Source organism: Crotalus tigris, unplaced genomic scaffold, assembly GCF_016545835.1.
Source record: "Crotalus tigris isolate CLP2741 ecotype Arizona unplaced genomic scaffold, ASM1654583v1 scf7180000017576.4783729, whole genome shotgun sequence".
Lineage (NCBI taxonomy): Eukaryota > Metazoa > Chordata > Lepidosauria > Squamata > Viperidae > Crotalus > Crotalus tigris.
The window spans coordinates 1425389-1439895 of NW_024096487.1; the positions used below are offsets into that span (position 1 = coordinate 1425389).

At 39.5% G+C, this 14507-nt stretch overlaps 1 protein-coding gene across 3 annotated transcripts in view; it reads left to right on the forward strand.

Moving 5' to 3' along the window:
- Nucleotides 1-14507, forward strand: part of AMBRA1 (autophagy and beclin 1 regulator 1) — a 156796-nt gene that overhangs the window by 12157 nt on the left and 130132 nt on the right. The window contains exons 7-8 of one of the 3 annotated variants that reach the window (XM_039358410.1): nt 575-721; nt 998-2079. In XM_039358410.1, coding sequence (XP_039214344.1) covers nt 575-721; nt 998-2079 — 1229 coding nt within the window. Of the gene's footprint in view, nt 1-574; nt 2080-14507 lie in introns of all 3 variants that reach the window. The other 2 variants (XM_039358415.1, XM_039358402.1) reach the window with 2 other exon arrangements.

The window sequence follows — 14507 nt, forward strand, 5'->3', positions numbered from 1 at the left end:
CATTAAATATTCTGTCTGTGAGATGCTTCAGCTTTTGGATGTAGCATGAAGATGCTTCATAATATAGTTCTCTGTGTTATTAATTTAGCTACCGGTATGTATGCAATTTTTTAAACAGACTAGTGTGGAATAACATGATCCAGAATCTTTAAAACTCTTGGTAGTAATCTGAAAGCATTTGAATGAATGACTATCCATTTTAGTCTTTGGTACAGAATGGGAGGACCCAATAAAAGACAAGCTTATACATAACTAAGGCATGAAATGTATGGCTGAGCTAATAGGAATATTTCCACGACCATATTGCATGTTGGTGGCCCCAAAGCTTTCTTTGTGCTGATCACTTTTTGAGTCCTATTAGCTGCACTGCTTTCTTTGAAAGAATTCTACTGTATCTTTGTGGGAATTTACAGCATTATTCCATGGAATTTTCTGAATCTAACTGATCATTCTAATGAAAGGTTATTAATAATTTTACCGAACTCAAGAAAAGCGTTTTCTGCTTTATCTTTCTAACTGTTTAAGAGTCTTTCCCCCCCATGAGTTGATTGATTGTGTGCACTTTATTCTGCAGAACGATGAAGAGGTGGAAATACCTGTGGATAGTACAGAAATACCACATTATCGTCAACGTTCCATTCTCCAATCTCAACCAGTGAGACGCACACCACTCCTTCATAATTTCCTGCATATGCTGTCATCACGCTCTTCTGGTATCCAGGTGGGAGAGCAAAACGCCATGCAAGACTCTGCTACACCCTCCCCTCCTCCTCCTCCTCCGCCTCCTCCTCCCCCACCACCTCCCCCTCCCCCTCCTCCTCCTCCTCCTCCACCACCACCACCTCCAGCTAGTGAAACCTCTAGAGCATCTGCCTATAATGGCCTCAGTGAGCCTGTCAATTACCCCTCAGTAAAATGTTGCCAGCATCTGGGGGTTTTGTGCCTTTGCAGGCGATGTTCTAGTGCAAGACTTCCATCTTCTCTCTTCCCATCCCAGGACAACGCCCCTTCCACATCCTCTGGGTCCACTGGCACTTCCTTTTCTTCTGTGCAAATGGAACCTTACCAACCCCAGGAGCAGGCATCTTCAACACAGCAGGAGCAGGGACTCCTTAATCGACCATCTGCTTTCAGCACTGTTCAGAGCAGTACTGCTGGCAACACCCTGCGCAACTTTAGCCTGGGCCCCACTCGTAGATCCCTTACTGGGTCTTTGTCAGGCCATCCGTCCAGGATCCACCCAAGACAGATGGCCTCAGGGTTGGAGGGTTCTGAGTGGACTCGAACAGTGTTAAATATGGGCCCTCGCTCTGAGTTGGAAGGTATGCCTCCTCCTAGAACCAGTGCCTCTTCAGTGAGTTTGTTGTCGGTACTGAGACAGCAGGAAGGAAGTTCCCAATCCTCTGTATATACTTCAGCTACAGAAGGGAGGGGTTTCCCAGCTCCTCCTGAAGCTGAAGCAGAAAGCACCAGTAGTACTGGCCCAAGCAACCCAGCCAGCCTTCGCAATGAGCTTCAGTGTGACTTGAGGCGGTTCTTCTTGGAATATGATAGGCTTCAAGAACTAGATCAGGGGATAAGTGGTGAACCTAGTCAGTCACATCAGGCCCAGGAAATGCTTAATAACAACATTGAGCCTGATAGGCCTGGTCCTTCTCATCAACAGACCCCACATAGCAGTGAAAACAATTCCAATTTGTCACGGGGGCATCTGAACCGCTGTCGCGCCTGTCACAACCTGCTGACTTTTAACAATGACACACTTCGCTGGGAAAGAAGCACACCCAGCTATGCACCAGGGCAGTCCCAAAGCACATTTGAGGGGGTGCCATCCAGCAGTAGCCAGCTACCACCTTCCGAGAGAATGGAAAGCCGAACTTCTCCCTCTAGCAGGCTGCCCCTGAGAAGATCTTCTAATCCTCAAGAGGAAAGGACTGTGAGAGGGGTCTTTAATCAAGAGACGGGGCACTGGGAAAGAATTTACAGCCAATCTGCTTCAAATAGACCTGAGAATGTATCACAGGACGCCTTAAACCAGGAAATGCCTGAGGAAATTTCAGAAGAGGATTCACTCAGGAGGTAAGACTGCTAGACTTTTCTAGCTAGATTCCACCTCGGTTTGTCTTGAAAGCCTCACCAAGTCTGACCTTTTCTAAGTGTTCTAATAGAAAACTGAAAATGCTCTTATCAAAAAAAAAAAAAACTAATTGCAAAATAGTGCTGTGATCTCCAGGACACAGTGCCGCCATGAAGCCATGTAATCAGTTAGATCTGTGAGGATATCTGGGAGAGCAAGTGAAGGTTTTTCATAGCCCTCATTCTTAGACACTGAGAAAGAAGCATCTGTATTGGTGGCCTGATCTTTTGCTAGAATCAAACTTTTTGTGACAGAATATCAGTGGCTACACGCTCTGAAATGCACTTTCATTTTATTATTTTGATAAAAAGGGACAGGGGAGAAATGCGGGTATATTTATGTAACCAACACAACACTTGGCTGTTGTTCATATTTAGGTGTCTGTCTGGATTTTGTTGATCTGCATTGCTATATTCTCGGTGAGAATGAGGTCGAGATATTTTGTTGCTTGTAGTAGACTAGATGTTGCCTGTTCCCATTTCTCTGTTTAGAAATTGACTGAATTAGTGGTTATCTCTTACTTCAGTGTTGTGATGAAACAGCGATTTCCATGGAAGACAGAAGGCTAACTGAAAGGAAATTATTCTCTCTGATGATAAAACTAGACCTTTTCTTCTATATTTGCCTCAGCTAGTCAATTACAGTTGAAGCAAAGCAGGGAAGTATTAGATAGCCTACTGCTCTAGCACTCAAATACTTGCCTTCTTTGCAAAACTGCAAAAATCTAAACAGTTTCTGTTCTTTATTATTAAATTGTTTGATGTCCCCCCCCCCGCATTAAATATGCAACGCTAGAGAGAGAACAATGGGACAAGACAATAGAAGAAGTGCTCCCCACCCCCACCCTCGCCACCATACACGTATGAGAGCAATCTGAATTCATCTGGCTGGCCACTGGCACAGAATGGAGAATGGAAGGCACTTTGGCCTTGATCTAACTTTTCAAGGACGTTTTCAGTGCAGCATTAGCCTGAAGCAAGAACAGAAAAGGGGATTTTGCAAATCATCTGTATTGCCACTGGGTCACACCAGTTAGCGCCTGTACTTTTGGGGAATCAGACCGTGTTAAACGGATTCTGAAAGATCTTACAAATTTTCCACTGTAACTTTTTTTTTCATCACTTGTGGCTTGAATTTGTCTGCATTTTAACTTGCGGTAGTTGAATTCAGAGTTACGAAAACATTTCAGAATAACAGAATTGGAAGGGACCTCGGAGGTCTTCTGGCGCACCCCCCTGCTCGGGTGGGGGACCCTGTGCCATTCCAGACAGGTGGCTGTACGGTCTCTTCTTGGGAGCCTCTGGTGGTAAAGCGCCTGCTGTTTCTGGGGGCAGGTCATTCCGCTGATTGGTTATTCTGGCTGTCGGAGGGTTTCTCCTTGGTTCTAGGTTGGTTCTATCCTTGGTTGTTTTCCGTCCATTACTTCTTGTCCTGCCTTCGGGTGCTTTGGAGAATGGGTTGACCCCCTTTTCTTTGTGGCAATCCCTTAGATATTAGAATACTGCTACTGCATATAATGTCACCCCTAGTCCTTCTATTCATTAAACTAGACATAACCAAAAGAAAAAACAAAACCAGTAGAATTTAATCAGATTATTGAATAATGCAGCCTGTAAGATTTTATATTTATGATAAGTAATGCCTTCACTGTGCTTGCTTATATGATCCACCTTATAGAAGGAAATGATCACAGTCTTCTTAAATGAAGAGAGGGGGATGTTTTCAGGTTCTGCAGGATTTCATTTAATTCTTGATATTATTTAACAATAGAAAATCTCTGAGCAAATGCATTAAAATAACAGGATTAAAAGTCTCTCAATCTGTTTATTTTACAAAGCTACCAAAATGAGGTAATGGAAACACTTAATTAGCCTGCTGGCCAGTTGGAAAAGAAAACTGCTGCTTTTGTCTACATGGAAGTTGCCCACTCCTGCATTAGTGAGTGGTTAATCTTTCTGGAGTTGTTAATCTTTCTCGGACTTGACCTTCTTTGGCAGATGCTGCATTCTCCCTAAATGATCAAATGCATGGTTAATGAACCCTTGTGGAATAGTCTTTTTAAAGTTTAAACAAAGTTTCAGCTATCCTTTTATTAAATGTGTCCTGTGATGGCATCAGTCAAATTAGGCTGGTAGGTCTACAATAATATAGTCTTCCTGGATAGAAATAGCCTGGCTGTAGGATCCATATTATGGTAACTTTATATCATGTTTCCCCAAAAATAAGACCTACCGTGAAAATAAGCCCTAGCTTGATTTTTACACATGTGACCAATATAAGACCTACCCCAAAAATAAGCCTACTTAAAACCCCGCTTACTCCTTTGCACTTGGCTGTACGAGATAGGGAAGGTGCATGGGTAAAAAGCTAGGGCGGGGATGGGGGGGGTGGAACTGCCCTACGTACCCCACACCCATTTACCTTAGGACAGTTGGTGCCAGGCCTTCCACGCCCCGACACCTACCTTGAAGGCCCACTTCTTCTCTGGCCGCTCGCCACCACTTGTGCGCATCGCCCCTGGCCTAAAGGCTTCTGATGGCGAAATGGAGACCGGGGGCGACGCATGCGAGTGGCGGCGAGTGGCTGCTGAAGAAGTGGGCTGGCAAGGCAGGTGTTGGGGCATGGGAGGCCTGATTGCAACTATTCTAAGGTAAGCGGGTAACACACACACACACACACACACACACACACACACACACACACGGTCAGTGATGGCGAACCTTTTAGAGACCGAGTGCCCAAACTGCAATCCAAAACCCACTTATGTATCGTCGGGTGTCGGGTGGGCGTGGCCCATTGGGTGGTCATGAGCCATTGGGTGGGCGTGGCTTCGGTGATAACGGCAGACTGGGTGGGACTAAAAAGTTCAATCAATTCCCACTTTGCAAGATCTTTTTTTTCCCGCGAGAAATTGAAATTGATTGATTGAACCTTTTTTTTTGTACATGGCGGCGGAGGCCTAAAGCGAAAAGGTTTTATAAAACCCAGCTGAAGGCCAAGGACTGGGGCAATGGCGCACGTGCCCACAGAGAGGGCTCTGTTTGCCACCTGTGGCACACGTGCCCTAGGTTCGCCACCATGGCAATAGGTTATATGTTCTGTTGAAGTACATCTTGAATATTGAGAAATACCATGGATTTCTAGTAGGAAGAATAAAGTATCCTGGCAGCTATACAAAGCCAATTCTGTATACTTTGTAAGATATTAACTTGGTAATATTTACTGGGGAAATAAAATAGCTGGCAGGAAAAAGAATTCAACCTTTAAGATTTATTTCATTCTATAATGCATCATCTTCCAGAATTATTGTACTTTATAACATTCTTTCAAATATGAAAAAGATATCTGACCTTATTTTATTTCTAGCAGTTTTTATTTATTTCAGCAATCAATACTAGAGTAATATACCAGCACTGAAGCATCTTATACTAGTGATTTTTAAGTGTAATGTTCACAATAAATTTAATATTTGTCTTCCATTGATATTCCCATTGTTGCTACCAGTTGCACTGCTTACATTCATTTCATCATGTCATCTTTAATGTGTATGGTTTTTGAATTGTAACTAAATCTCAACAGATGTTCTTGAGTTTTTCAAAATCAGTCAGATTTCTTAAGTACTCACTTGTTTTTGTAATTCCTTTTAAATATGCTGCTTACTTGGAAATATTAAAATCATTGAACTCATTTTAATTTTAATGATTCCAGAGAGTCTTGAGAGGTTTCATCTTTGTTTTATTAAAAATTAAATCATGTATGATATACAATTTCCACTAATCTTTTTTTTACTTCACCTTAATGAAAATAATCAATGTTAAAGCAAGAAGTGATAAGTGTAGACTTATTTTTTCTGTGTTTATCCCATATATTTAGTGTGCTGTTTATAATTAATTATCTCTTACAGATAGCACATTTCTGTTTGATTCCAAGTTATTTATGCAAACCTTTTAGGAATCCTGCTCTTTCAGGAGAAGTAATGTAGCTATAAGTGATACAATCTGGTCTTTAAGTTAGACAGCTATCTTGTCTAAGTATAATTTAACATGTATTGCTAGTCCATTTTTTTCTTTTATTGGTTGCAATTTTTTTAATTATTGTAATAAATTACATTTACCATTATCTTAGCTTCTTGTTCTTTATAAATGCCTTTTATTTATGTGAAAAAAATTCAAACCATGGTCCACCTTCTTCAAAGTAATGTTTGCTAAGTGCCATTTCAATTTATCAAAATCTTTTTGTGTCATTTTTTTCTGATTTATATTCTCAGTGCCATTCAAAATGTGTCTTCTATATTTCTTTAGAGCAGGGGTCTTCAAACTTGGCCCTTTTATGACATGTGGACTTCAACTCCCAGAATTCCTCAGCCAGCGTGTCTGGCTGAGGAATTCTGGGAGTTGAAGTCCACATGTCATAAAAGGGCCAGATTTGAAGACCCGTGCTTTAGAGCAAATTTAGTCAGGGCAGGATGTATTGGATCAGTTAAAAAGCCATTTAATTTCTTTGAAAATATAGTCTACAGAATTATAATCTACTCAAGAAATGCCTATAAGATAGTGATGGCGAACCTTTAAGAGACTGAATACCCAAACTGCAACCCAAAACCCACTTATGCATCGTGGAGTGCCGGGTGGGTGTGGCCCATTGGGTGGGTGTGGCACATTGGGTGGGCATGGCTGCGGTGATAACGGCAGACTGGGTGGAACTAAAAAGTTCAATCAATCAATTCCAACTTTGCAAGATCTTTTTTTTCCCTCGAGAAGTTGAAATTGACTGAACTTTTTTGGGTTTTTTTGCACACGGCGGCGGAGGCCTAAAGCGAAAAGGTTTTATAAAACCCAGCTGGAGGCCTAGGGCAGGGGCGACGGCACGCGTGCCCACACAGAGGGCTCTGAGTGCCGCCTCTGGCACCCATGCCATAGGTTCGCCACCACTGCTATAAGACTTTGGGTGGGTTGGAGCATTTCCTATTTTGTAAATTAAAAAAAGAGCCTCTTGCGACAAAGAAGGACATTGTTATATCTCATTTATGACCTGATTTTATCAAGATTTCTTGGAAAATCCTATAATATATTGCAGGAATATAGTGGTGTATAGAGAATTTATTCAGTTTCAGTTTTGGTATTGCTTCTTTTTTATTTTCTGTAATTTGTTTATTAAGGGCTTCTTTTGCTGATCTGTAAATTTATGATCTGTATTATATTTAAGTATTCTTTAATCTCCTAATATAATATCTGTTTGCTGTACAATCTGGAGTCGTATTTAACAGGTTCATTTATCATCTCCTCTGGGGTTAAAACCATTCCCAGATTAATAATTATTTTCTCTTGTTCTTTTCACAGAGCCAGATCAGCAACTGTCTGGTTCATTATTTTTCTCAGAATATTTCTGTTTAGCAAAATTCATCTTCCTGTAAATTTGGTTTATTTCTATTAGGTTTTGTTGGTGATGAGTTGCTCTAATACTGTTGTTTAACACTGAGTTCTATTTGTCCAAATAGTTCACTCAATAATGCAGTTATTGGAATGGTTTAGATAAATTAAATAATGAAAACGGGTTTTGTTTGGTATCTCTTTGGGTCTGGTTTTCTTGAGCTGGTTTGTCAGTTTAAGAATTTACACGTTTGGTAACCACATGTCTTCACAGGGGGAATGGAATTAATGATGGCTAAATGAAGGCTGTCTGCTGTATCATATTTTACAGAGTGGACATGTGTGAAGAATGTTCTGATCTTGGAGCGATCTTGTTTAATTATCTTAGGCTAATTACATAGTGTTTAATAAGCTTCCAATTGGTTTTCATAATTGACCTTGGTCTTATTTTTTTAACTGGAGGATATAACTTAGAACCTTATTAAAGAGAGCGTATGTACCCATCCACAGAGTTTAATTTGAAAGCAGCTGGACTCTATGCATATAACTTCCGATGTAGCCTTGGGATTTTGACCCACTGGCAAATGTACTATGCAAGAGTTTGTGGATGCATATACATATTAAGATGAAATAAGGCCATATGTCTGCTTTCGTGCAATAAAGGTGTGAAATTTTAATTTTCTCCAGTGATCTTCAGACTGATGGTGCTTGAAAGATAGGACTATTTGCTTACAGATGTTTTCACCATCTGTCTATATCTGTTGGACCCACGGGTGATTGTGCTATGGAAATATTGCTCTATTACTGCGTAGAATAATTGAGGGTGATAATAGTGGACCAGAGGAAAATAATTGAGTAGCATTCATGAAGAAGAAGTCTTTCAGCCTTACTTCTCATCTACACATTTTACTTAGATGAATCTTCCATTGTGTTCTGTAGATTTATTTCTATGCATGTATACTTAGGATTGCAGATTTAGTAGAGCAAAGAACAAAGCCTATAATTACTATATATTTACAATATTAATATAACATAGTATAGAAATTCTATTGTTGAGTTATAGATACTTACAGGTTTGATTGACAGTTTGCAGATTCTCTTTAACTTAAAATAGTAATGTCTAATTCACGTTTCCAGATTATTTATAACTACATTTTATATACTGCTCTATCCAACAGGATCCAAGATGGGTTAAAATAAATAAAATAAAAAATATAACATTACAAAATACTCCGTAATAAACAACAGCTAAACAATAGTTGCATCCTGAAGGACAGCCACAACATCTAAACACATAGCGGGAGGCCCCCCCATCACTTTATTCCCAAATCTTTCCCCCAAAACAAGATTTTAATGGCTTTCTGAAAAACCAGTGGATTAGGAATGCTTTTCTAAGAATGGGAGTACCTATTGAGAGAGGTCTAAAGATGACATTCCCTAAGATAAGGGATCCGGACTAGGCACATTTTCCCCTATCTCCCAGTTCATTGGGAAAAGATGGTCACATAGATATACAGGTCCTAAGTCATATTGGGCTTTAAAGGGGGTAGACAAAGTTTTGAATTGCACATAGTAGAAGATTCCGAAGAGTGGGAGATTTTCCATTCATCTGAGATAATATTGCTGAACCTGTGGTCAGCTTCCTTATTTTCTATAGATCTCTTCATGGATGCAGAGCTCAGGCCCTTTGGTTATCTAAAGAGTTTAAATTAATTTGATATTCAGATATTAGGTTTCCATCAAAATAGAAAGTAAGAAAGGTGACCTGAGGAAAAGTTGGAGAAGAAAGGAAAAATAAATGATAATACCTTAGACTTTTATTGCCCAAATTTAACTATTAATTCTGAACAGGACATGCAGAAAAGGAAAATTAAAGGAATCTACATTTCTTGTTCCTTTCCTCTCTTTTCCTGAATTTTCTGTTGTTCATCGAGAAACAATATTTATTTGGAAAGAAAAACATGAACATCAGTATGCTCAAAACTAAGAGGCACCTCAATAAAGAGGTGATGAATGAAGGTATTAAACCGTATCAAACAGAGGACCAGAAACTTGTCCTGGTGGACCACCACTTAAATATGAGCCAGCAATATACTGCAGCTACCAAAAAAGCCAATGCAGTCCTAGGCTGCATCAGCAGAGGGACAGCATCAAGATCACGAGAAGTACTGTTCTATAGTGCCCTAATGTGGCCATGCTTGGAATACCGTGTCCAGTTCTGGTTGCCATGATATAAAAAAGATGCTGAGACCCTAGAAAGTGTGCAAACAAGAGCAACAAAGATGATAAAGAATCCAAAAGTTAAACTGTATGATGAACACTTAAGGAAACTAAGTATGTCTAACCCAGGGTTAAGCAACCTCGGCTCTTTTATGACTCAGCTGACTCAGGAATTCTGGGAGTTGAAGTCCATGAGTCATAAAAGAGCCGAGGTTGCCTACCCCTGGTCTTACCTAATGAAGAGAAGGATTAGGGGTGACATGGTAGCTGTCTTCCAGGACTTGAGGTGCTGTCACAGAGAACGGGGTCAATTTATTCACTAAAGGACTCGAGGGCAGGACAAGAAGCAACAGGTAGAAATTCATTAAAAAAAGATCCAATCTGGAACTTCTTGTAGGTGCTCCATTGCTGGAGGTTTTCAAGAAAAGATTGTCCAGGATAGAATAAGATCTCCTGCCTTTGGCAGGAATTGGGCTAGGAGACCTCCAAGGTCCCTTCCAGCCCTATGATTCTATGATTCTAAATTCTGATGTGAATCACTTTCAAAACAATTCAGTGTCCAATTTCAATTTTGCATTAAAATGCTGCTGCAAGACTGGTCCCTTTTCTTCTTTTCTTTTTCCCTAGGAACATTTCTCAGTCTGGCAAATCTGGAATATATTTCAACATTTTATCCATTTTATTTTCCTTATCCTCCTCATTCAGATCTAAAAAATTGCCAAAACATTAATAAGCCTGTCTTTAATATTTTCAACTGGAACCTCTAGAATAGGTCTAATTCTCAGGCAAAATCCTTTTCCTCTCAATTCTAGTAGAGCCAGTTTATCCAATTCTCTTTCTAACTCCCTGCCTTGGACTCCTGACTTACTCTCTAAATTTTCCCCATTGCTATTAAGTTGTTTTACCTTTCCAGATATTTTATCAACATCTTTCATCACCTGTCTTAGTTTTACACATCTTCCATTTGGGTTTTCAAAATATCAATTTCTCCCCCCCCCATCTGACCAAATTTATTTATCATTTATTGAAAAAAAAATTCTGAAGTGTATCTTGTGTAATTGCAGGTTACTCTGGTGATTCTCTTCTGTCCTGTTTCGTTGTTTTTCTAATAGTCATTTTTAATCTAAAAGCAAAAATGTCCCAGGCAGACAATATAGAAAAAGAAAAGCCTTCCTTCTTATAAGTAGAACGGATATCACGTCTCCATAGTAACTCAACCTCACATCTGAGTTTTTGCCTTTTGTTATGCAGAACTTTAGAGAAGATTAAGAAATACTCTTATGCAGTGCTGTTATCTTTAATTATCTTAGTAATGGCATACGTCTTTAATTATCTTAGTAATGGCATAAGTAATGTGAACTAACTTATACATGCAGGTAATGTCTTTGACTTATGACAATTGGAACAAGAATTTCCGTCATGTAGGTGGGGTCATAAAGTGAATCATCATTCAGTTTTACAACCAGTTTTACAACCATTTTAACCACAGTTGTTAAGGAAATCCAAATATCCCAACTGACATTTTTTTGTCAGAAACTCTCTCAGAAGGTTGCAAATCACCAACATATGACCCACAGGACACTACAACTGGTCATAAGTGTGAGCTAGTCACAAAGTATCCAAATGGCAGTCGTGTGCAGGAAGAGTGGCAGAACCTGGGGGCAGAGTTAAGAGAAAGATCAGGATAGAATCCCTACATAGCCACAAGCGAACTAAGTCCCACCTCCCTTGAATTCCGTTGACTCTTATCTAATCCCAAGCAGGTCCTCATAGTTAGTTGGGAAGATTCCTATACATAGGCGTGATTGGTGATAAATCAGTTTCATTGGACCTTCACGTGTGGGCCTGATTTTTCACTCCTGAAATCATGTGACCATGGAGATGGTGCAGTGCTTACAAGTGCAAGGACCATTTGTAAATAACCTTTTTTCAAAGCCATCATAACTTTGAACTATCATTGAACAAATGGTTGTAAGTTAAGAACAACCTGTAGTAAAAATGAAAACAGCAGAATAAAAAACAAAGACTATTTCCTTAGCCATTGAAAACTCAGACCCTCTCTTAATAGAGCTTTTTGCCAATAAGTCTTACACCTTTAAAGCAGGGGTCTTCAAACTTGGCCCCTTTATGACTTGTGGACAGGAATTCTGGGAGTTGAAGTCCACAAGTCATAAAAGGGCCACATCTGAAGACCTTTAAACCAAACTCTACCTTGCATTTTTTGTAGTTTCGAAAAATAGTTTAACTCTCTGCAAGGAGTCTTTGCTGTAAAAAGAAATCTCTCTCCAGCTATAATTGATTACTTTTTAAAGTGATTAAGAGATTGGGATAGCAAGGCTGTAAAATCTGTAATGGCTTTGTTGGAGTTAGGAGTGTAGATAATAATCCAGCATTTCCGATCTATCTACAAAATCTTTTCCATTTCTGCACTTATCAGAATGAACTGTGGGATTGCTGTCCAGAACATGTGCAGTTAATCTCTCAATCTTTCTTTGATTCAGCGGAGAGAAAAACCCACCATAAATCAACTTCCAGCCGGCTTTTAAAGTTGGAGCAGCTCCCCAAGCTTTAGAAAACTTTGGAGAGTGTCAGGCTGCCATTCCTCCCTGGAAGCAACTCTGTTGTTCTAGGCACAAATTCAGAGCAGATATTTTCGTAATATTTTAGAATTGGCTCAAATACCTCAATTAATGGCTTACTCTGTGGGGGAGGGGGTGATCAGCTAAGGTTAATAGCAATAGCACTTAGACTTCTATAGTGCTTCATAGTGCTTTACAGCTCTCTCTAAGCAGTTTGGAAAATGTAAAAAAATCAACTAGTTCAGGGGTAGGCAACCTTGGCTCTTTTATGACTTGTGGACTTCAACTCCCAGAATTCCTGAGCCAGCATGACTGGCTCAGGAATTCTGGGAGTTGAAGTCCACGAGTCATAAAAGAACCAAGGTTGCCTAGCCCTGAACTAGGTCTAGAAGCTCTACCATTGAATTTAGGTACAAGCAGTCCTTGACTTACGACACACAATTGAGCCCAAAATTTCTGTTGCTAAGCAAAGCAGTTAAGTTAGTTTTGCCCTATTTTATGACCACCTTTAAGTGAATCACTGCAGTTGGTAAGTGAATCATGTGATGATCATTAAGTGAATCTGGCTTCTCCCCCATTGACATTGCTTGTCAAAGTCAAGGTTACAAATGGTGATCACATGACCTGGGACGGGGCCATTATAAATACATGCCAGTTGCCAAGCAACTGAATTTTGATCATGTGACCACGAGGATGCGGCAATGGTCCCAATATGAAAACCAGGCATAAGTCACTTTTTTCAGTGCCTTTGTAACTTTTTGAACAGTCATTAAATGAATGTTGTAAGTTGAGGATGACCTGTACCTGGCATTCTGTTCCTTTTTCTTGTAAAATCTCTTACGTGGTTATAATTTAAAATTAGGATCAAAGTAATTTCAGACTTCAGCAGCTTCATTCATTTGAATCCACTTGAATTTGATTCCATCTGTTTCCAAATTGCCTATTTAAGGCTTACTGAATTTCTCTGCCCCCTTCACAAGGGTATGATCATACAGTGCAAATATAGGGATTTAATTTGTTAAATTAATGCTGACTGATCTTGAAATCCTCATAGTCTTACCTGTCTTGCCCATACTCCTAAACCATGTTTTCCCTATCTTCTGCTGGCAGCAATCATTTTTTAAAATTTTGTTCAGTTATATTCAGATGAGAGTTTTCCTAAGTCTCCAAAGCATTCCTGTGAAATACTTATTTTATTTAAATAATTATTCTCTTCTGGCCAAAGTAAAGAAGCTTACATATATTTTTCCTGAAGGCTTTCTTCTCTCCCCCCCCCCCCATTCTTCCAGGGGATTAAACATTGCAATGTTCATTGTGGCCATTCCGGTTGAGGATTATTAGAATTATTATTCGGGATGGTTCTATGTCATGGTGGGCTGGCCCAGATTTCCTGGAACATCCAGATACAATAGTAGTGTACATTATTTAGTAGGGCAATATGGTGAACAGCATTGGAAGGCTGAAATATGATTAGGTGTGAACGTAGGGTCTCTTGAGAACTTCTTATATTAACAACATCTTTCCTTGAAAGAGACATATTTGGTTTAAGTTCTTGACAGGTGCTACATGCATGCCCAGATAAACTTCAAATTACATTCTTCCTTCATCCCCTGGCATAGCCCTATTATTCTATGTGTTAGAATGTTTTTTCCTTTCAAACCAGCAGAGGGTGCATTTCTCAAACTTTAAACAGTGAGTCAATAACGTTTCCTCTAATTATGGTATCACAATACTGCTGTAGCACAGAATTTAAGGGCTAAAGCATTCCGCTTTTTCTTCAGCAAATATACTTTGGGTATTTTTCTTTATCAAGTCTCTGTCACAGAAAGAGAAATTTAGTTCGATATCATTTCTTCTTAACTCATGCATGTATTTTCTCTGCATCTGTAATAGCAGCTTGTGCATTACATGAATTTATAGATTTCCCAGTCCTTTCCTTTTTGACTGCGGTCATGGCATGTGAAAAAAAATCCTTCTGATCAGAGGTAGTTAATATAAAAACACGATTGTAAAACAGGCAAGTAAGAAAGGATTTACAATTGGGAATTCTCATGACTGCAAAAACAAAAACACCAATCATGAGCAAGAACAGTAAAATGTGGGAAATGGCATTTTGTCTATTCCCAGTGATGTTAACAAACTGCTGGTGGTGGAAAGAGAAGCTTGAATTTTTGCAGTTATTTCATCTTTTTACGAATCCTA